This window comes from Heptranchias perlo, chromosome 11 (genome assembly GCF_035084215.1).
Source record: "Heptranchias perlo isolate sHepPer1 chromosome 11, sHepPer1.hap1, whole genome shotgun sequence".
NCBI classification, from domain to species: Eukaryota; Metazoa; Chordata; class Chondrichthyes; order Hexanchiformes; family Hexanchidae; genus Heptranchias; species Heptranchias perlo.
Window position 1 is genome coordinate 13,232,536 of NC_090335.1, and position 22,571 is coordinate 13,255,106.

The 22,571-nt window shown below is 42.3% G+C and overlaps 1 protein-coding gene across 2 annotated transcripts in view; it reads right to left on the reverse strand.

Moving 5' to 3' along the window:
- Nucleotides 1-2,593: 2,593 nt before the first annotated feature.
- esd (esterase D/formylglutathione hydrolase) overlaps nt 2,594-22,571 on the reverse strand; it is a 29,449-nt gene continuing 9,471 nt past the window's right edge. The window contains exons 2-9 of one of the 2 annotated variants that reach the window (XM_067992566.1): nt 18,206-18,357; nt 17,338-17,426; nt 12,275-12,373; nt 11,003-11,127; nt 7,549-7,668; nt 4,391-4,489; nt 3,522-3,689; nt 2,594-2,971 (exon numbers count right to left, since the gene is read on the reverse strand). In XM_067992566.1, coding sequence (XP_067848667.1) covers nt 2,891-2,971; nt 3,522-3,689; nt 4,391-4,489; nt 7,549-7,668; nt 11,003-11,127; nt 12,275-12,373; nt 17,338-17,407 — 762 coding nt within the window. In that variant the 5' untranslated portion in view covers nt 17,408-17,426; nt 18,206-18,357 and the 3' untranslated portion in view covers nt 2,594-2,890. The remainder of the gene's footprint in view (nt 2,972-3,521; nt 3,690-4,390; nt 4,490-7,548; nt 7,669-11,002; nt 11,128-12,274; nt 12,374-17,337; nt 17,427-18,205; nt 18,358-22,571) is intronic. The other variant, XM_067992565.1, reaches the window with a different exon arrangement.

Genomic DNA, 22,571 nt, shown 5'->3' on the forward strand with positions numbered 1-22,571 from the left:
AAGGCAGCCTTCGAGACACACGACAACACAAAATCGTCGAGCAGAAATTGATAGCCAAGTTCCGTACCCATGAGGACGGCCTCAACCGGGATCTTGGGTTCATGTCACGCTACACGTAACCCCACCAGCGAGAAAAAGTTATCTGTTTTTAATACAACTGGACATTCTCTGTCTTTCTCTTCCTTTTGGATGTTTCTCCCTCTCTCTCTCTCTCTCTGTTTTGTGTTCTGGCCGTTTGTATATTCGGTGGTCCTGTAGGTAACACCCCTCTGTCTGAACACTTTGATTGCCTTGACAACGGGCAGTTGGAAAGATTATCTGTAATCACCAGGTATTGTTCGCTGAATATAAATGCGAAACGTTCAAGGATTTCCCACTCACCTGACTAATGAGATACTCTCCGAAAGCTTGTGATTTTCAAATAAAATTGTTGGACTATAACCTGGTGTTGTAAGATTCTTTACATTTGTCAACCCCAGTCCATCACCGGCATCTCCACATCATTTAATATGCGCAGATGCAATCCATCTGGTCCAGGGATTTTATCCTCTCTAAGTTTGATTAGTTTATCAATTATCTCCCCCCTTTTCTATCGTAAATGTCTTTATACCTTTTTTGATCTCTTCTTCTAATGTCCTGCCCACCAAGTTAGTCTCCCTGGTAAACACTGAGACAAAGTAACTTCAATATTTCTGCCATTACCTGTGAGTTTATTTTGTGCATCCCTTAGTGGCCCTATTCCTATCCTGATTTTTCTTGTGTTATTTATGTGTCTGTAGAACACTTCACCATTTCTTTTTATGTTCCTTGATAATTTAATTTCATAGTTCCTCTTTGTTTTCCTAATTGTTTTTTTGACTTCTTTCCTAACCTTTTCCTTTTGTTATCTGCTCTTTAATTGTCTATATACTTAGAGTATGCCTTTTTCTTTAGTTTCAATTTTACCCATATCTCTTTATTGATCCATGGTGTTTCATTATTATCTCTGGCTTTCCACAATGGTAAGTTTGCCAGTGTCAGCTCACTAGATAAAATCAGCTGGGAACTGTGCCATCCAAACAGCAACATCTATAGCAGCCACTGCCAGATGGACCATCCTATGTGATTATGGAGGGGTCTATGTTGGGGGTAGGTGAAAATATTTCAGGTCCCTAATGTAGCAAAGTCATGATCAAAAGCACAAATATCAGAAAAGTGTTATCAGCAGGCTAAAGGAGTCCAACAGCTGAAAATCTGATCAAAGCATTAAGGTGGAAAATTACTGTACAAGTTCTAATATTCTGTGTCGGGTGCAGGAGAATCACAATTAGTGCAGAAAGTGGTAGTACTGATACTCTATTACCCCCTTACCTTGAAGTGATAGCCAAGATGATAATTATAACAAACAAATTAAATGCAGTCTTGTTGCCAATTAGGAGCATTTTTTCACCCTGCCCCTCAACTATTTCACCCCTACCTGAATTGGCAACATTAGCCAAGATTCTGGAAATCTCTGAACTGCAGAGGGTGGTTATATGTAGTTGTAGCAATTCCACAACAGGGGATACAGCACATATCTGCAAACACTCCCCCATTGGGCATTAGCGTTACGCATGAAGATTAACTTGATTGTGCCAGTAAATCCCGGCTTCCCATTTAGGATTCAGGGATGTCCCAATTTCCCTAGTGTTCCTTTGCTAACCTCGCCCTCTTGAACCAGAGAAAGTGAAAGGAAATTGCAACAGTGGCACTTTCAGCAAGTGGGTTGAGAAGTCAAAGAGTTGGGGAAAGAGATAAAAAGCAAAGGAAAAGGAAATGGAAAGAAAAATTGGAACCGAGGGGGGAGAAAAGAAAAGGAAGAAGGTGAGCCAACTATATTAATGCCACATTTCTAACGTGCTGAAGGGTGTAGTATTGGCTCGGTTTTCACAGCAAGGAAGCCAGGAGTTACAATTTCTCCACCTACTCATACTGTGCAGTCAGGCTCCAAGCTTGGGATTCAAGGGCCACTGCTCACCAACCTCCCTTCCCCCAGCACAGATCTCAATCATTAAAAATAGCTGACAAGATAGTCAGTTCTTTTCAATCACCGAAATCTGAATGGAGTCAATTACTTTTCTCTTTCGCTGCTTTGTCCATCTTTCTCTGTGTGACACCAGGTGATTTCTCAGAGGTGATTGGCTAAAAGTACACCTTCCTGTAGTTACCAGGGGACACAATTCAGTCACTTGAACGATGACTGAAGAAAATCAGTCACTTTAGAGCACTGTGTTGGTATCAATAGGACGGTGGATTTGCATTAAAGCACCACCCCTTGCTGCCTGTGAGATGGACCCAGCTCACCACTTTTAATCACGTGCTTGCTTCTGCCATGAGTCAACACTTCAAGTATGCAGCTAACACGTGACCCAATCTTGGCAGTTTCGAGTATTCCAGTTCAAATTCATGTTGAAAACAGTAACTAAAAAGTAATTTATGCTGTCAACTCTGAATGAAGTATAGCCAACTTTGAAAGTGTGCTGCCACTGGTGCTAGAGATGAATGTAAGCTGTTCCAGCTTGTCTAGACTGCTAAAGTCAGTGCACTATCACAAACAAAGATACCTCAATTCAACTTGCTGTTTAATTGACTTTATTCTAGGGTTGTGCTCACAGATTGGTTTCCTTGGATTGGTATGGGCATGATAATGACTCAGATTTCAAAACAAAATCAAATGCAATGATTTCAGATGGGGACAGGTCAGTTCCCAGGAAGAACTGCACATTGCAGATCAACAAACTCACAAAATACAGGAAGGGAGAGGACAGTTAATCATTCTGGAACATCATGTGAATAACTGCAGAGATTTTTTTTTCTTCGACTGTTACATGATCAAAGGCACAGTTGAGATGTTCATTACTGATGGTGACTCTCATGGATTCAGGTACTTTGCATGGTGCTTGATATGGTCTCCAACAAATGTACAGATGAAGTAGTAACTATGGTCATATCCCTGCAGAAAGCAAAAGGTGAAACCGTTAAAACTACAGAGATACTGATATGGGACAAAGTTCCCACAAATGTCATTTTTAAAAATACTCAAAAATTTAAAGCTCTCATTGTGTAAGTGGCAAGGCTTAAATGACAGATAAGATTCTTCTGAAAATCAAAATCGATCCTTTGAATTCTGAACACCCAAGGTTGCATTCTTCAGTAACACACGACCTCTTCAGTGCTGAATCGTTGGTTTGTAATTTGCTCTATTTCAGTAACTCCTGTAATTTACCTACACTTTCTCACACAAGAGCATCATCTTAATTTGCCTTATTTGCCTCAGCCTCTCTGAGTTTATTTACTGCTGAAAGTTGCCAAAAGTCCGAAGAAGCTATCGAAAGAAGTCAGAACAAATGATGTAATCGTACCAGTTTGGTACATTACAACTATGTAAAGATCGAGTGCAGGTGAGGTCTTTCAAGGTTTTTGTCATTTACACTTTAAGCACATGAAACCAATAGCACACAAAAAGAGGCTGTTGATTAATCTGGATCCTGGAACACACTTGCCTCCTGAAGCCGAAATACAACAGGTATCTTCTTGTTAGTACAAGCTGCGATAAAGTTATCGGGGAGTAATTGTCCTGCAGCCAGAAACTGATCGTCCTTTCCTTGGTCAATAAGTATATCCAGGAGAGGTCCTGAATAGGTTCCCACCAGGCAGGTGGCATCATAAGGCTATGGGGAAGAGAGAAGTTCCACAATTTAATACCAATGTATTACGCAGTCAAAGAATGAACACAAGTGGTTCATCTGTTGTTTACAAACATGTTTGATACTTGCCCACAGTATTTAATATAGGAAACTCATTAATCTGTACAATTCACTAACCACAGGGAATCTAAACAAACATATGACAAGAACTGTTTTAAAAATTATTTTCTAGATTAACTTTAAGTCCCAATCAGATTTAAGATAGCACTTCAGCCATAAGTAGCGCAGTAGTTTCTACACGTTTAATGGTATATAAGTAAAGTGACTCATGGTGCAGCAGGGGTGACAGTGAATTGATAGCAGGACTTATCTAGTAATCTGACATCATGAGTCCTATATGATCAGTTTGGGGAGTGTCACACACCCGCTAATGTGCCAAGAAGCAGTTCAATACAAACTGTCAGTCTCATTCACACAGGCTGCAAGGACGGCTCTTGTGGAAAAGAAAAAATTATTGCACTAGCACCAACAGTGGGTGCTTGGTTCAAGGAACTCGTTAGCATTATGTTCTGCGCAGTATCTGAGTGGAGATTACACTGGGGGTGCCAAAAGGGTAAAAGTGTTGTTATCCCAGCAGGGAAATATCCTCACCTCAATAAAGGACACAAATTCACAACTGAATTTAAAAATAAATCATAAATTTCATACTAATAATATGACCGTACCTCCCATTTGCTTTTATCAGGGCCCAGGTATCCAGTGAATGCTTTCTGGCCCCAAGGGCACTGCACAGGGTTGCAGATAGGAGCAAGTGCTGACACAGACTGTCCGGGTGTTATTAGGGATCAAAAGCAGAAATACAAATTAATATTTCATCTCATTTTTCAGTATCGTTGCACATACACCTTGGAGTGCAGGTTGTGATTTAGTCCACACTTTTCAATGTTGGATAAGATTCCGATTACCCAACCTTTTGTCGCTTTTTAAATTAACATATAATGTACATTTTACAAATTATCATTTAATAAAAATAAGTGTACAAACATATTTTCTAAATTTGTGGGAGTGGTTAAACAAGGCTGGCACGAATGGGGAGTAAGTATTTTTTATACAGGCTTTAATTATTGTTGCTATCACCATTTCCCCAGAATGCTGCGCAAGGAAGTGTAATATAAATATACATTATAAAATGGTGTTATGTGCTTTTAGCTAACTTTCGTTAAGATCTATGTGCGATAAAAAATTAAAAACTCACTCCAACCATTCTGAAGCAGCCCATGCCGGCCTGCAGCAGGACTTAAACCACATCCAGGCTTGGAGTGATAATGGCTCAAGTCACATATGTGCCAGGTAATGACCATCTCCAACAAGAAAAAGCCCAAACACCAAACCCCCTGTGACTTTCAACGGCACCGAGTGCCCCATCTTCAACATTTTCACTGCAGTGTCACCACTGGTGAGAGGGTGTAATTACAGCATGACAAGTTTACATAGGCAATTTCCATTCTAAATATGGACATATATAAAAATAAAGACAATGTTTGACTTTAAAATAGATGCTAAATTATGTTTGCACCTTGGTCCAATTATTCCCCACCCTTTAACTCTGCTTCACGTCAAGACTACACTTGGTCTTGACTCATGTGCAATGAGGAGAAATTGATTAGTAAAATAAATAAATATATATATATATATATATATATATAATACACATATAGTACATTTATACAGCTATCTATAGAGAGAGAAAGAATTAGAGAAAATATGTAGAGACATAGAGATATATAGAGACAGCTATATATGAATAAAGGGAGAAATCTTCCCCATGGTGAGTCGGAATAATGTGATGGAGAAAGTGCATCAGGAAAAGTACAGGAAGAGTGATTCTCTAGTCTCTCAACATAACTGAAGTTCCTCATCGCTGGTATCATTCTGGTAAATCTCCTCTGCACCTTTTCCAAGGCCTTGATATACTAACATAAAGGCTTTATGTTTACATAAAGCCTGATGCATGACCAGTTGCTCTCTTCTTACTATAGTAACAAGGCCATTTTTCTGAGGGAGAAAAATCCAACTCAATGAAATAACTTGTAGGGCAACTTTCAATGGTCCAGATTTTCCTCAATATAACAGTGAGGCTAACGGCGCTCACCATCATTTATGTACAAATTGCACAGCAACTTCAGACGAGGGCAGAGGTGTGGTTAAACGCGAAAATCTAGAAGTTGCAGTCCAAGATGCGCTGCTCCGCCATTAGCTTCGCGAAAACGGCATCTTGCTGTCTGACTCACCATTGAAATGCATTGAACAGCATGAAGGTCCTGTGTATGCACAGTAGACACAAACTAAATTCGCCACAGAAAATTAGGGCTTGTCTATTTCCGTCTAAGTACCCTTTTAATGGTGTGATAAGTGTTTATTACTGCCAAACATCTGATACTGAAAATTAACTATTACAAGTGTGGAGTCTCAGTCCTTCAGCTTTTAATTGTTGGAGATTTTTAAAAGATTTTAATTAAGTTTTTATTAAACTTTTTCTTTGTCTCTTTTTTTCTCTCCTAATCCAATCTTTCTTCCCCTCTCTTTATTTCTCTTTCTGTACCTGATTAGACATTGAATTCACTATTCTAACTTACACATCCTGGTTCAGACGCTGCACTGTCCATTTAACAATCCTTCAATCTGTTGGTTAAAGGGATAACACAGTTGCTTGCCCTGTTCACTCAGGTCCCAGATGCCCTGTTGAGGTCACCTCGCACTTCCAGCAACTTGCAGTGCAAAATCTCATGGAGATTAAATGGGAACGGGCAAGTCTGACTAATGGCGGGTCCGTTCACTGACTGGTTACAGCAAATTCTGGCCCATTGTCTTTAATACTCCTAATTTATGCTCCAAAATGTATTTGTTTTTAATCTTTAGATTTATTCTTGTACCAACTTATATAGGGACATACACAAGATAGTAAGTGATATAAAAAAATGTAAATCTGGAATATTACATCAAATTAAAATGACAGTGGAATAAGCAAATTTAGAAATGTCAGGAACTTCTTCACAAAAAGAGTGATCAACACATAGAATGGAGCTCTTGGCACACTAGTGAAAGCAAAAACTTGAATCATTTAAGGAACAGCTGTAATTATCTTGTGAATATCCCCCCCCCCCAACTGTTTGTAATATAAATAACTAACGCAGCTTTTCAGGTTGTTAGTGATGTTCCTTCTCAGCAGCCCAATAGCTAGGCACCCTCAATCAGATATTTTTAAATGTAGGAATGACCATTTCCTCTGGTTGGGGAGTCATGAGGGGTCATCACTCTAAAGTGGTCACTGAGAGAGTGAGGAGAGAAGTTAGGAGAAATTTCTTTATGTAGAGTGTTACAGCGTGGAATACTTTGCCACAGGGAGTGGTTAAAGCAGAGACCACTGCATCTTTTTAAGAGAAAAGTGAATAATATTCAAAACAGAGGAACATATAGATAGGGCTCTGGAGAGCAAGCAAGGCAGTGGGATTGTTCTAGCAAAAGGGCCGGCACAGATACGATGGGCTGAATGGCCACCTTCTGTGCTGCAACCTTCTTTGATTGTATAGTTTCCAAATTAAACTCAGAAAAGTCAGCAATCTTTCAAATTTTGGATCATTTAGTTCAGTAAATAGATACATATCACATACTATTTTTTCTATACAACAGGTAACGCACCATCTGCAATGGAGTCAGAAGCATGACTGTGGAAATAATATTTAAAACTACTAAGCAGTGTAATATAGCAGCACCTGTCATATGCCTAGAGTAAGCAGGCAGCCCATGGTATCCAACAACAGAAATTATGATTGTATTCTAATTGTATTCTAACCCAACTACTAGTGTCCAGGAATGTTTGTACCTTATATTTTCCAGGGTTTTTCAAAGCACAAATTAGAGCCCCATGACCACCCATTGAGTGACCAAAGATGGACATCTTCTCAGGATTAACAGAGAAATTGGCATCTATAAGACGAGGCAACTGAGGAGAAAAGAAACAGTCATTAACAAATTTTATTGCATCAACCAGCCTTAACCAAGATATGCTCATACACAAGAACAAAAATATATCACAGAGGCAAAATTGACACTCGTAGAAACTCTTTTTAAAAGGAGTTTTGTATGTTTCACTCCTGTTTATATAGAAATCTTTAGTTTTCGAGCACAAAACAAGCATGTAAAGGAAGCTTTCAGTTCCCAAACCCTAGCTCAAAGGGGAGCCGATACAGACAGCAGTCTCGAGAAAAATGTGAAAAGGTTAACTGGTAGCAAGAGGGGCTACACTCCAACACGGCATATTATTGAAATAAAAACAGGAAATGCTGGAAACACTCAGCAGGTCAGGCAGCACCTGTGGAATGAAAAAGGGAGTTAACGTTTCAGGTAGATGACCTTATATTAGAACTCAGACTTCCAGCATCTGCAGTATTTTGCTTCTGCATATTACTGAGTTTGATGCCTTTTGTTGTTAGCTGGCTATCACTTGCTTGTTGGAGACAGAATGTTCAGGTGGCACTGGAGTATCGTGACATTAAGTTCGCCCATGGTGGCACATGGGACTCTTAACAACTGCTGCAGATGGCACTGCCCTGGCTGTAGATGCCTGTATGGAGCAGTTTGATATGTGCGAGATCAAAAACCTGTGTGTGATAACAACTGTTTGCCACATTGAGATACATTTGCACAATCTGTCAGGTAGAGGTTCACTCTAAAAACTTATAGTATTAAAGAAATTGGACACTCCCAGCCCAATATTTCTGTAAGGAAGCCAGAATATTTCATGCAGAATCAGCAGGAGTTGGTTAGAAATAGAAATTACATTGAATCAACAGCTAGACTCTTGATAGTCAACAAACAAATGAAACAGAGAATGATAAGATTTTTGTTAGGTGAGGGTATCAAGGGATGTGGAGCAAAGGTGGGTAAATGGAGCTGAGGTACAGGTCAGCCATGATGTAATAGAATGGTGGAACAGGTTTGAGGGGCTGACTGGCTACTTCTGTCCCTATGTTCCTCATATTCAACAGTCAGAACCAACACCACTCCCTGACTGACCAAAAGGAGGGATGCTACAGTCTGGAAAGCTTTTCCTTCCTCGGAGTGGGAGTGCTCTGCTGCCAGCACAGCTGAGAACCTTGAAAACCAATCCAGAGTGGTGTGAACGTGTAGCCAGGGATGGGAGTTAACCTTTTTAAAAAATTTGTTCATGGGATGTGGGTGTCGCTGGCGAGGCCAGCATTTATTGCCCATCCCTAATTGCCCTTGAGAAGGTGGTGGTGAGCCGCCTTCTTGAACCGCTGCAGTCCGTGTGGTGACGGTTCTCCCACAGTGCTGTTAGGAAGGGAGTTCCAGGATTTTGACCCAGCGATGATGAAGGAACGGTGATATATTTCCAAGTCGGGATGGTGTGTGACTTGGAGGGGGAACGTGCAGGTGGTGTTGTTCCCATGTGCCTGCTGCTCTTGTCCTTCTATGTGGTAGAGGTCGCGGGTTTGGGAGGTGCTGTCGAAGAAGCCTTGGCGAGTTGCTGCAGTGCATCCTGTGGATAGTGCACACTGCAGCCACTGTGCGCCGGTGATGAAGGGAGTGAATGTTTAGGGTGGTGGATGGGGTGCCAATCATGCGGGCTGCTTTATCTTGGATGGTGTCGAGCTTCTTGAGTGTTGTTGGAGCTGCACTCATCCAAGCAAGTGGAGAGTATTCCATCACACTCCTGACTTGTGCCTTGTAGATGGTGGAAAGGCTTTGGAGAGTCAGGAGGGGAGTCACTCGCCGCAGAATACCCAGCCTCTGACCTACTCTCGTAGCCACAGTATTTATATGGCTGGTCCAGTTGAGTTTCTGGTCAATGGTGACCCCCAGGATGTTGATGGTGGGGGATTCGGCGATGGTAATGCCGTTGAATGTCAAGGGGAGGTGGTTAGACACTCTCTTGTTGGAGATGGTCACTGCCTGGCACTTGTCTGGCGCGAATGTTACTTGCCATTTATCAGCCCAAGCCTGGATGTTGTCCAGGTCTTGCTGCATGTGGGCTCGGACTGCTTCATTATCTGAAGGGTTGCGAATAGAACTGAACACTGTGCAATCATCAGCGAACATCCCCATTTCTGACCTTATGATGGAGGGAAGGTCATTGATGAAGCAGCTGAAGATGGTTGGGCCTAGGACACTGCCCTGAGGAACTCCTGCGGCAATGTCCTGGGGCTGAAATGATTGGCCTCCAACAACCACTACCATCTTCCTTTGTGCTAGGCATGACTCCAGCCACTGGAGAGTTTTCCCCCTGATTCCCATTGACTTCAATTTTACTAGGGCTCCTTGGTGCCACACTCAGTCAAATGCTGCCTTGATGTCAAGGGCAGTCACTCTCACCTCACCTCTGGAATTCAGCTTTTTTGTCCATGTTTGGACCAAGGCTGTAATGAGGTCTGGAGCCGAGTGGTCCTGGCGGAACCCAAACTAAGCATCGGTGAGCAGGTTATTGGTGAGTAAGTGCCGTTTGATAGAACTGTCGACGACACCTTCCATCACTTTGCTGATGATTGAGAGTAGACTGATGGGGCGGTAATTGCTGGATTGGATTTGTCCTGCTTTTTGTGGACAGGACATACCTGGGCAATTTTCCACATTGTCAGGTTGATGCCAGTGTTGTAGCTGTACTGGAACAGCTTGGCTGGAGGCGCAGCTAGTGCTGGAGCACAACTCTTCAGCACTACAGCTGGGATGTTGTCAGGGCCCATAGCCTTTGCTGTATCCAGTGCACTCAGCCATTTGTTGATATCAAGTGGAGTGAATCGAATTGGCTGAAGACTGGCTTCTGTGATGATGGGGATATCGGGAGGAGGCCGAGATGGATGATCCACTCGGCAATTCTGGCTGAAGATGGTTGCAAACGCTTCAGCCTTGTCTTTTGCACTCACGTGCTGGACTCCGCCATCATTGAGGATGGGTATGTTTGCAGAGCCTCCTCCTCCCGTTAATTGTTTAATTGTCCACCACCATTCACGACTGGATGTGGCAGGACTGCAGAGCTTTGATCTGATCCGTTGATTGTGGGATCGCTTAGCTCCGTCTATAGCATGCTGCTTCCGCTGTTTAGCATGCAAGTCGTCCTGAGTTGTAGCTTCACCAGGTTGGCACCTCATTTCTAGGTATGCCTGGTGCTGCTCCTGGCATGCTCTTCTACACTCCTCATTGAACCCGTGTACAATATTCTTGAGTAAGAAACCAGTTTCAACAGAAACGCTCTCTTCATTTCAAAATTAAACAGCAATTACTTTCTCAATTTTGAAAAATAAAGCCACTGGTCAGAGTACCTCCTCTGTAATGTACGCGTGCATCCTGTAGTTCGTCTTCCAAGGGTCCTCTGTGGCATTTACATAAAACCCAGCCCCTGTACCAAAGTCCCAGCTGTCGTCCTCGCCTTGAACATTGCAGCCACCTAGAACGACAACACATCTCAGTGACCTGCAAAGCCACTCAGAACATAAAGTGGATCAGATGAACTATAAATTTTGCTAGTGCTTTAACATCTAGAGTGTATCACCATTAAAATGATGTATTTTCCCTAGCTTTTGGCAAAGGTGATTTTGATAATTCAATTTACCATAATTAACAGAAACTTTAAAAAAAACTAGGGCAATTTAAAAGTTCACAATCTTTTGCATTTGAAAGCCTATTAACCGTAGCATCTGATGGACACAAAACGGTTCAATTTATGCAAAACTTTACATAGCATCATAGAATGGTTACAGCACGGAAGGCGACCATTCGGCCCATCGAGTCCGTGCCAGCTCTCTGCAAGAGCAATCCAGCTAGTCCCACTCCCCCGCACTATCCCTTGCAAATTTTTTCCCTTCAAGTACTTATCCAGTTCCCTTTTGAAAGCCACGATCAAATCTGCCTCCACCACCTCCTCGGGCAGTGCATTCCAGATCACAACCACTCGCTGTGTAAAAAAGTTTTTCCTCATGTCGCCTTTGGTGCTTTTGCCAATCACCTTAAATCTATGTCCTCTGGTTCTTGACCCCTCCATCAATGGGAACAGCTTCTCTCTATCTACTCTGTTTAGACCCTTCATGATTTTGAATACCTCTATCAAATCTCCTCTCAACTTCTCTGCTGTAAGGAGAACAACTCCAGCTTCTCCAGACTACGCATGTAATTAAAGTCCCTTATCCTTGGAATCATTTTAGTAAATCTCTTCTGCACCCTCTCTAAGGCCTTCACATCCTTCCTAAAGTGCGGTGCCCAGAACTGGACACAGTACTCCAGTTGTGGCTGAACCAGTTTTTTTTTTAACATAAAGGTTCATCATAACCGCCTTGCTTTTGTACTTTATACCTCTATTTATAAAGCCCAGGATCCCATATGCTTTCTTAAATCGCTTTCTCAAACTGCCCTGCCACCTTCAACGATTTGTGCACATATACCCCCAGATCTATCTGTTCCTGCACCCCCTTTTAGAATTGTACCCTTTAGTTTATACCTTTTAGAATTGTACCATTGTACCTAATTACTTGAACTGTATCCTAATTTTGGGTGGACATGCAGAATTGAATGGAATGATTTGAAGGTTAGGTACTCACGAGGACTGGTGTCTGGGGCCACGATGACAATGCCATGTTCAGCTGCTGCTTGCTGACTAGCTGCTTTGGTTATGAAGTTTTGTTCCGTGCATGTTAATCCTACAGGAAACCCAGAAAGGATTCAGCTCGGAAAACTGAATTTTCACATTCATTTGTGCTTCAAGAAACATCTTAGTACATTTTGGGAAAAGCAGTGAAAGAAAGTATCCCTAAACAGCAAGATTCCTAGGAATACAGAGATCTAGGGCTGCAGATACAAAGATCTTTAAAGGTGGGAAAACAGATAGAAAAGGCCATAAAAAGGCAAATACTGAATTTCCTGTATAGGGAGACTGAATGTAAAAGCATGGTAACAATGTTAAATTCATGTAAAACACTGGTTAGGCTGCTGTTGGAATTTTGCAATAGTTCTGGGCATCCTATTAGAATAATTGAACCAGGGAATGGGTGCAGTGAAGATTCGTTAGAATGGTACCAGGAATGAGAGAATACAGTTAGGAAGAAAAGTTGGAAATTTTAACTTGAACAGAGAGGTCAGGAGAGATCTAATAGAGATGTTCAAAATTATAAAAGATTTTTGAGAGAGTAGACAGTGAAAGATTGTTTGGGAAATTGATAAGAAGGAGCCATAAACTGAGGATTATCAGTAAAAGAGGACAAAATGTTTTTAGACAGAGGGTTATTAGAACATGGAATGCTTTACCATAAGTGGCTGTTGAAGCAGAAACTACAGCATCATTTAAAAGGGAATATAAAAGGATATCAGGAAAGAGCAGGGAAATGGGATGAGAGTAGATAACTCCAGTTGAAGAGCTAGCAACAGCATAGGTGCAATGGGTCAAATGGCCTCCCGTGATTTCTATGACACATTCAGGATCTGATTTTGCATTTCTTAAAGATGCAAAGATGTTTTCTGAAGGAAGGATTTTTTTTTGACTAGAAAAGCCTTCTTTCTTACTATACTTTAACATTTCTGCAATCTACTAAAGATTCCTTGAATGCTAAATATGTCAAGAGGTTCCGTACATGACGTTGGCAAGGGAGCGATCTGAGCTGCACACATACCAATATATTACTTGACCACAACACAGCAGCAAAAAGAGAGTTGGGTATAATGTCCAGTGATTCGCTGGCTACGACTGGATAGATAAGAATGGAACCAAGCGAGGGCAGTCTTACCCAGCTGGACAACAGAGGAGAGGCACTGGAGGGGAATGGTGTGGTTAACCATGTTAAAGGCTGCAGACAGGTTGAGAAGGATGAGGAGGGATGGTTTACCATCGTCACAGTCACATAGGATGTCATTTGTGACTTTGATAAGGGCGGTTTGAGTACTGTGATAGGGTCGAAAACCTGATTGGTGGGACTCAAACATGGAGCTGCGGGAAAGATGGGCACGGATTTGGGAGCCGACAACACATTCAACGACTTTGGAGAGGAAAGGGAGGTTGGAGATGGGGTGGTAGTTTGCAAGGACAGAGAGATCAAGGGTAGGTTTTTTGAGGAGGGGGAGTGATGATGGCAGATTTGAAGGGGAGGGGGACAGTGCCTGAGGAGAGGGAACCGTTAACAATATCAGCTAACATGAGGGCCAGGAAGGGAAGTTGGATGGTCAGCAGTTTGGTGGGAATAGGGTCGAGGGAGCAGGAGAGGGTTTCATGGTCAAGATGAGATCGGAGAGGGCATGAGGGGAGATAGGAGAGAAACTAGAGAAAGATGCAAGTTAAGGGCTAGGGCAGGGGGGAGCCACATGGGATGTTTGGCTTGGTGGGCTAGGGGAAAGAGAGGGAAACAGCAGAGGCAGCTGAATGGATGGTCTCAAACTTAGTGACAAAGTAGTCCATGAGCTCTTCTCACTTGTTGTTGGAGGCAAGGGTGGAGGAGGCAGGGGAGAGGGATTTAAGAAGGCGGTTTGTAGTGGAGAAGAGAAACTGGGGGTTATCTTTGCATTCCAGGATGATCCTGGAATCGTGAGCAGTTTTGGCAGAGGAGAACAGCACCCAATTGTGGTTTATGTGGTCCAGCCAGAAATGGCAGTGAATGGCTAAACCAGTTGTCCACCATAAACGTTCAAGTCAGTGTCCCTTGGACTTAACATCTCTCAAGAAGTAGCAGACTCAGCTGTCAGTGCTGTCATAGCTCGAGTGAAGATTTACAGCTACCGATGACTACTCCATTATGGTTTGGAAAAGCTAAAACCAGAAAGTTTCCAGAACGTGCACATCAAGTACTTTGTGCGGTTGCCATATCAGTGCGACAAAGGACACTTGCCCACAGTTAGTGTGATGGCAATAAACTGAGAAGCAATTTTCTGCCAGAGTATGTTGGTATGGAAAGAAATTGTCAAGTCTCGAAGTCAGTCAACTGCATTCTCCGAAACAAATGTTATTTTCTGAAAGATGAGTCTGCTTAGACTCAGATACACTGACATGGTACCACTACATTAAGTTGCATCTGTACTGTGCTCTGTGAGCTCCCAGCGTTACAGAATTACTGCACGTATGAATGACAGGCTATAATAATTATTTTCCATTCAGTTGTACTTGGAATTTGGCAGCAAGATAGCAAAGTGGTACTAGTATTTTGGAGCTATTTGGAACTACAGGGTGTCTTCTATTACTATTGTCAAGAGTTATCACGCTGCTCCACATCAACACTTTTTCAAGGCGACAGTCCACCAAGACTATAATAGGATATGCTAACCACACAAGAGTATTGTCACATCGAATCTCATGTAAACCAGAGTAAATGATAATGTGCTGAACAAAATACCTCATTCACAGCAACCTGTCTGATTGTCAATTTGGACTTCAAGCAGAATCAAGTCAACTTAATACTATCAATCTCATGATCCCCGTGAATGCCTAGGATAAAGGCACAGCAGTAGCCTTTGGTATTTCTAATCTTCCAACAAGGTATGGGATTTTTGCCTCATTGAAGAACTGGTCTCTAGTGGAATGGGACACACTGGGGGACATAAGCACTGGACCATTATAAACAGGACTTGTCTTACTGCAACAATTAGGGAGGGCTATCTCAGGGAAGCGCTCTTGATTCCATTGTTTCTCATCTTCACCAACAACCTGGTGGATGAAAACCAAATCATAACTTTGCCCTCTCTGCCAATGAAGATATAGGGTACAGCAGATGGAGGAAGCTCGGGGGATGGAGGTGCGCATGGCTCTAAGGGAGTCTACCTGATCTCCCGTCAAGAACAGAGAATAGGTTGGGCTCCGTTAGGGGTGTTCACTCCTCCCCACCTGATTTTCCTCTATCTGCTGCGCCCAGACTATCCAATAGCTCCAGGTGCAGGAACGGGAAAATCTGCCCCATGCAGTTCTTGAGGAACTAGTTGTTCTGCACAACAGACTCCTTTTATTAGTCCATTATTTTCTGAATTAATCATCGTTAGAGGTAAGAAATGCAAAATATAATATTTCAGACACTAAGAACCAGTACATTGCTTCTGTCAGAAAACTGCCTCTCACTGTTTTCCACAAAGGATTCTCCAGTGGCTACAGTTTCATCTGCTGCATTTAACAGTTCTGCAAGAAAACAATTTATTCACAAGGCCAGACAATGTTTAACGTTCAGTGGATGTTGAGCCACACCAACACAGATGGTATCTGCCAAGTTTCATACCATCACACTCATAGAACATTTTATCCTCTGCCAGGAATATCAGCGGGAAGACTTACAGTAGTTCCCCTCCACACATTATTTATATCATTGACAAAAAAATATGAATAGCTTACTACTCAATGCAAATGATATCAACTTTACATGATCAGAGGTAATAATTGTGAACAGCACAAAAATATATACATTTATTTATCACTTGTAGCTTTTAAAATTGTAAGTTCACGTGGCTGAGGATTAACTGGATATGGGGTGGAATGTGGAGGCTGAGGATTGAGTGGGGATGGGGTGGAATGTGGAGGCCGAGGATTGACTGGGGATGGGGTGGAATGTGGGGGCTGAGGATTGAGTGGGGATGGGGTGGAATGTGGAGGCCAAGGATTGAGTGGGGATGGGGTGGAATGTGGAGGCTGAGGATTGACTGGGGATGGGGTGGAATGTGGAGGCTGAGGATTGATTGGGGAGGGGGTGGAATGTGGAGGCTGAGGATTGATTGGGGAGGGGGTGGAATGTGGAGGCTGAGGATTGACTGGGGATGGGGTGGAATGTGGAGGCTGAGGATTGATTGGGGAGGGGGTGGAATGTGGAGGCTGAGGATTGACTGGGGATGGGGTGGAATGTGGAGGCTGAGGATTGAGTGGGGATGGGGTGGAATGTGGAGGCTGAGGATTGACTGGGGATGGGGTGGAATGTGGAGGCTGAGGATTGACTGGGAATGGGGGCAGAATGTGGAGGCTGAGGATTGAGTGGGGATGGGGTATAATGTGGAGGCTCTGGCTCCCCACTGCCCATCTGGACACCCACAAAAATCACATGTTGTCCAAACCTCATCCCATGACCCCAGTCTGGCAGGACTCCTAGTCCACCTTTCTCACTTGACTTAAGCCCTCCATCAAGCAAAAAGCTGGGCCCCATCAATCTCCGACTCCTGTTACTATTCAAGTGTGTCATGTTCTGTAGGATCCTTGGCACCCGGATAGGTCACGTAACTCGTGATGTGCTATGACCCAGGGAATCATATCGACCTCAATCAATTTAACAGAACTTTAAAAAAAACTTTTTTTTAAGGTTAGCATAAAATATAACATCATGCAATGAAATGCAAAAGCTCCTTGCTTCTCTCAACCAGTTTCCTAGCAGATTCCTGTCCAAGGAGTCTAATTTCAAAACTATTTCCCTGCACCTCTGGGGTCTCCCCAAATATACGAGTAGCAGTTACCTGTGAAATACTGAACGGATATCTTAGAAATGGTAGTTTATTTTGTAGTGATCGATTTACTGGGTCTGTCCCAAATCACTAAATTTAAAATTGGCCCACAAGGAAAAGGCTTCCTTTTAGTACCACAGTAAACTATTGTGCTTTGTAGGGAGGCTCAGAGATAAGGCAGAAAATGCACAGCCGTTTTTACATTATTTCAAATTACCTGAAAGCCAGTACAGCACAGGGCACTTCACACTCTCTGCTTTTGGAGGTAAATAGATTCCAAACCGCATCTTGCATTTTAGCTCCGAGCTGTCATTCAAAACAAAAATTAAGCACTTTTTAATTTGGTAACAAGACCCTTCAATGCAAATTAACAAAAATAGTAAATCTGCCACTCCTGAGCAAGGTTTCTGATTTTAGCCACTCTGCTCAAGGAAGCTTTACCATACTGGGAAAACAAAACAAACATTAAGGCTGTTCTCACATACCTCCTACTGAACAGTTACAGACAGACAAGGGCAATTAGGGATGGGCAATAAATGCTGGCCTCGCCAGCGACGCCCACATCCCATGAACAAATAAAAAAAAGACAAACACAGGCAGCATAAAAAACTCTGAACCAGCCACTCAAGATCATGCTCCACAAAAATCAGCGCTAAATGGCTGAAATTCAGGCTGCTCCAGAGGTGCGATGGGCACAACTCTTTCTGCCAAGAATTGATTGCAGTGTGAAAAGTTTAAAAAGGAAAAAAATTGTTTAGAAACGGGGGTTAACAACTTTATAAAAAAATATTACTTGTACAACTAGCATTTTCTTCTAGTCACACACTTTCTCTCTCAGCTCAGAATAGTCAATTTGCATGTATCCTACCCCACTTAAAAACAGTGATTACAGCTCATTTCATGGAAGGCTCCACTGAGTTCTATTGGAAACGCTGCAATTCTGGATTGATTAAGCATAAAAAACCTGTGGTGATATCAGTGCACCACGTGGAGGACTGTGACTGGAGCTACGAAGCAGTCTAGCTACAACTTAACGAAATGATTTGCAGCCCAGTCAAATTTTGCTAAAATCCTGTTAAACTTTCCTTGTATAGTGTGCTGAAATTGCTCCATTGTAATTGCAAAAGTCATTTTCTTAAACAAAGCTCGAGCCCAGCAGTCATTTGTGTATCCTTATCGAGGTTCTTATTTATACTGCTATCACATACACCATTAGAAGCAGTGATAGACTGTGATTCTGTTTGGAGAGAAGACAGCACATTAGTTTAGTGGTCACATTAAAACTATCTCTGTACTGCATCTGTGTCACGACTATTGCTCACTAAATCTGTAAATAATTGACGAGGTCTGTCATTGACCCACAGGTGATGAAAGATTAAAATGGAGACACAATGTTCTGCAAGCATTTAATAAAATGACAACATATTTTATTAAATTAACAATATTGTGCGATAAACAACCTTAAGTATATAGACCGAGAAACAGAGCTAAAGTAATAGAAATACAACTTTAATCTTACGTAAAACATTGGATCCAACTCTTCCACAGCCCACTGTTTAGATCAGGAGGCCATTCATAAGATAAGAGTTCAGGACAGGAACAATGCAGGATTTATACCTCGCCCATAGGAAGGGTGGTGGAAAGGAAGAAAGATTTTGTGACCTGAAGTCTAGATATGGTCTTGCTGGTGATGAGGTTCTGAAATATTTAAGTTCAGAGCTATTAAGTAGCTGAGGAACAAGTTCCACTGTTCGCCCCCTCTAGGCAGGATGGTTGGTGAAAATAAAGGCGCCTACAATTCAATTTGTTCCACTGCATTAAACTTAGTGTGTCAAACTTCTAGCTTCTCCTCTAGGTAAGGGTTGCCTAGACTTTTGGTCAGGCGATGGATAGAGAAGCCATTTACTGGCTAGACATACATAAGGTTGTATAACCACAAATGTAAAACAAAACCCCCAATTGATAATTAAAATTTTTTAAACAGATTCTAGATCACCCATCTAGACTTAAAAACATCAGTCCATGTGCTAGAGGTGTGAGGAAGCATGGGAGCACCTGCTACATCTCTTCTGAAAATGTCCCAGGGTTACTAAATTTGGAGAGGGGAAAAATGATTCTCAATAACCCATTAATAATACCAGTGGTTCCCTGTGTTCTGATAGTGTTAGGTGGATTCAGAGACTGAGGGGTAATAAGAGAACTGCATACCCACATTATAACAGTGACTACACTTCAAAAGTACTTCATTGGCTGTAAAGTGCTTAGGAACGTGCCAAGCTCATGAAAGGTGCTATATAAATGCAAGTCTGACTTTCTTTCTCTATATACAGTCACTACAGTCACATTTTGGCCATGGACCTTCCCTGATATCAGGGAAATTCCTAACAAGCCAATGACAAAAATTACAGGGCTGCCCCACCACCAGGGTGAAATAAAGGAAACTAAAGCCACTCGTGACAGCCAATCACCTTTGCCTCCAGAGGCAAACGGCGGTGGTGGCAAGGAACAAATCACCTCATGAGGTTTTCCCTGCCTCCAGAGACATGTCCAAGCCCTCGTTTACACTGCAGAGGTAACGGCGTAATATAAATTGGGTACAAATGCTGTCTGTGTGTTTAGGGAGGAATGTGTACTGGCTCCTCAGTGTGAAATTAAACACGTGCACTCTCTTGCATCTTAACGGTAGGTATTTCAGACAACCACAACACAAGAGGACATTGTTTTCGTGATCCCATTGATGATCTAATTACGCAAGAAAAAAGATGCATCTGTTTCCAGACATCTCACTGATCCACAGTAATCACACGACCATTAATGTAGAATCAGTCATGTGGTTACCAGGGATCACTGTGATAAAAATGTCATATTTCCTACCCCAATGCTTACTCCCTAACCCAGCATCAGGCCCTGTATTGCTTCTTAACCACTCCAGCCTTAGGCCCTGCTCTGCCCTGTTACCATACTAATCTGGCCTAAGACGCTAATCCTTCCCCACCCCACTCGATGCCACATGCCCTTCCTTCTTCCCAGGCCCACATGTGCATACTTGCATGTGTTGCATTAGCTTCTTAATGACCTCTCCTCCCCTTTTCTGAGGACTCCAACCCTGTACATGTTGGTTACCAGCTTGCTGCTTGCACAGGGCTTTAAAAGAATTGAGTAAATTAGTAAAGGAACACAATGAGCACCAGACAGAGGTATAGAGAGACATACAAATATAGAGAGGAGACATAGCAACAGAGAGATTTACAGAATGAAGAGTGAGAAAAAGGAGAAAATACATGAGTGCCATATATAGAGACAGAAAGCGAGAGGAAAGGACTTGCATTTATATAGCGCCTTTCACAACCTCAAGAAGTTTCAAAGCGCTTTATAGCCAATGAAGTACTTCTGAAATATAGCCACTGTTGTAATGTAAGAAACGTCCACCCAAGATCGCAGACGGGGCCTCGGTTTAATGTCTCATCCGAAAGATGGCACCTCCAATAGTGCAGCACAGTAACCACACTGTAGGACAGGGTACACAGGAGGAAATAATGGGGGCTTGTGAGAAAGGAACAACGATAATCATGGGTGATTTTAATCTACATATAGATTGGAAGAATCTGATTGGCAAAGGTAGCCTGGAAGATGAGTTCATACAGTTTCTTAGAGCAGCAGGTTCTAGAGTCAACCAGAGAGCAGGCTATTCTAGATCTGGTAATGTGTGATGAGACAGGATTAATTAATGACCTCATTGTAAAGGAGCCTCTAGGTAGCAGCAATCACAATATGATTGAATTTCGCATTCAGTTTGAGGGAGAGAGAGTAAGACTAGTGTTTTAAACTTAAATAAGGGCAATTATGAAGGCATGAAGACAGAGCTGGCTAAAGTGAACTGGGAAATTAGGTTAAGGGATAGGTCAGTAGAGATGCAGTGGCAGACAGTTAATGAGATGTTTCATAACACTCAGCAAAGATACATTCCAGTGAGAAAGAAAGACTCTAGGGAAAGGACGTACCATCCGTGGCTAACTAAGGAAGTTAAAGATAGCATCAAATTGAAAGAAAAAGCATACAATTCCGCAAAGATTAGTGGCAGGTCAGAAGATTGGTCAGAATATAAAAAACAGCAAAGAATGACTAAAAGAATAATAAGGAGAGAGAAATTAAAGTACGAGAGAAAGCTAGCTAGAAATATAAAAACAGATAGTAAGAGTTTCTACAGGTATTTAAAAAGGAAAAGAGCAAGTGAAGTGAGCGTTGGTCCTCTAGAGAGTGAGTCTGGGGAATTAATAATGGAGAATAAGGAAATGGTAGATGAATTGAACAGATATTTTGCATCCGTCTTCAATGTAGAGGATACAAATAACATGTCAGAAATAATTGTGAATCAAGAGGTGAAAGGGAGGGAGGAACTTAAAACATTTACAATCACCAGGGAAAGGGTTTTGAAAAAATTATTAGAACTAAAAGCTGACAATTCTCCAGGTCCTGACAGACTTCATCCTAGGGTCTTAAAAGAAGTGGCTACAGAGATAGTAGATGCATCAGTATTAATTTTCCAAAATTCCCCAGATTCTGGAAGGGTCCCATCAGATTGGAAAATAGCGAATTCAAGAAAGGAGGGAGACAGAAAGCAGGAAACTACAGGCCAGTTAGCTTAACATCTGTCATAGGGAAAATGCCAGAATCTATTATTAAGGAGGTCAGAGCAGGGCACTTCAAAAATCTCAATGCAATCAGGCAGAGTCAACATGGCTTTGTGAAAGGGAAATCGTTTTTGACTAATTTATTAGAGTTCTTTGAGGAAGTAACAAGCAATGTGGATAAAGGGTATACTGTGGTTGTGGTGTACTTGGATTTCCAGAAGGCTTTTGACAAGGTGCCACATCAAAGGCTACTACACAAAATAAGAGCTCATGGTGTAGGGGGTAACAGATTAACATGGATGAAGGATTGGTTAGCTAATGGGAAACAGAGAGTAGGCATAAATGGGTCATTTTCAGGTTGGCAAGATGGCAAGATGTAACGAGTGGAGTTTCCCCTGGCTGGGGGGTCCAGAACGAGGGGTCACAATCTCAGGATACGGGGTAGGACATTTAGGACTGAGATGTGGAGAAATTTCTTCACTCAGGGGGTGGTGAACCAGTGGAATTCTCTACCACAGAAGGCTGTGGAGGCCAAGTCACTAAATATAATTAAGAAGGAGCTAGATAGATTTCTAGACACAAAAGGCATCAAGGGGTATGGGGAGAGAGTGGGAATATGGTATTGAGATAGAGGAGCAGCCATGATCATAATGAATGGCGGAGCAGGCTCGAAGGGCCGAATGGCCTACTCCTGCTCATAATTCGTATGTTCGTATGTACTCCCTCAGTACTGCACTGAAGTGTCAGCCTGGATTATGTGCTTGAGTGCTACCACTGAGTCAAGGCTGACACCTTGGCTCCAGAGAAAGAGCACATGTGA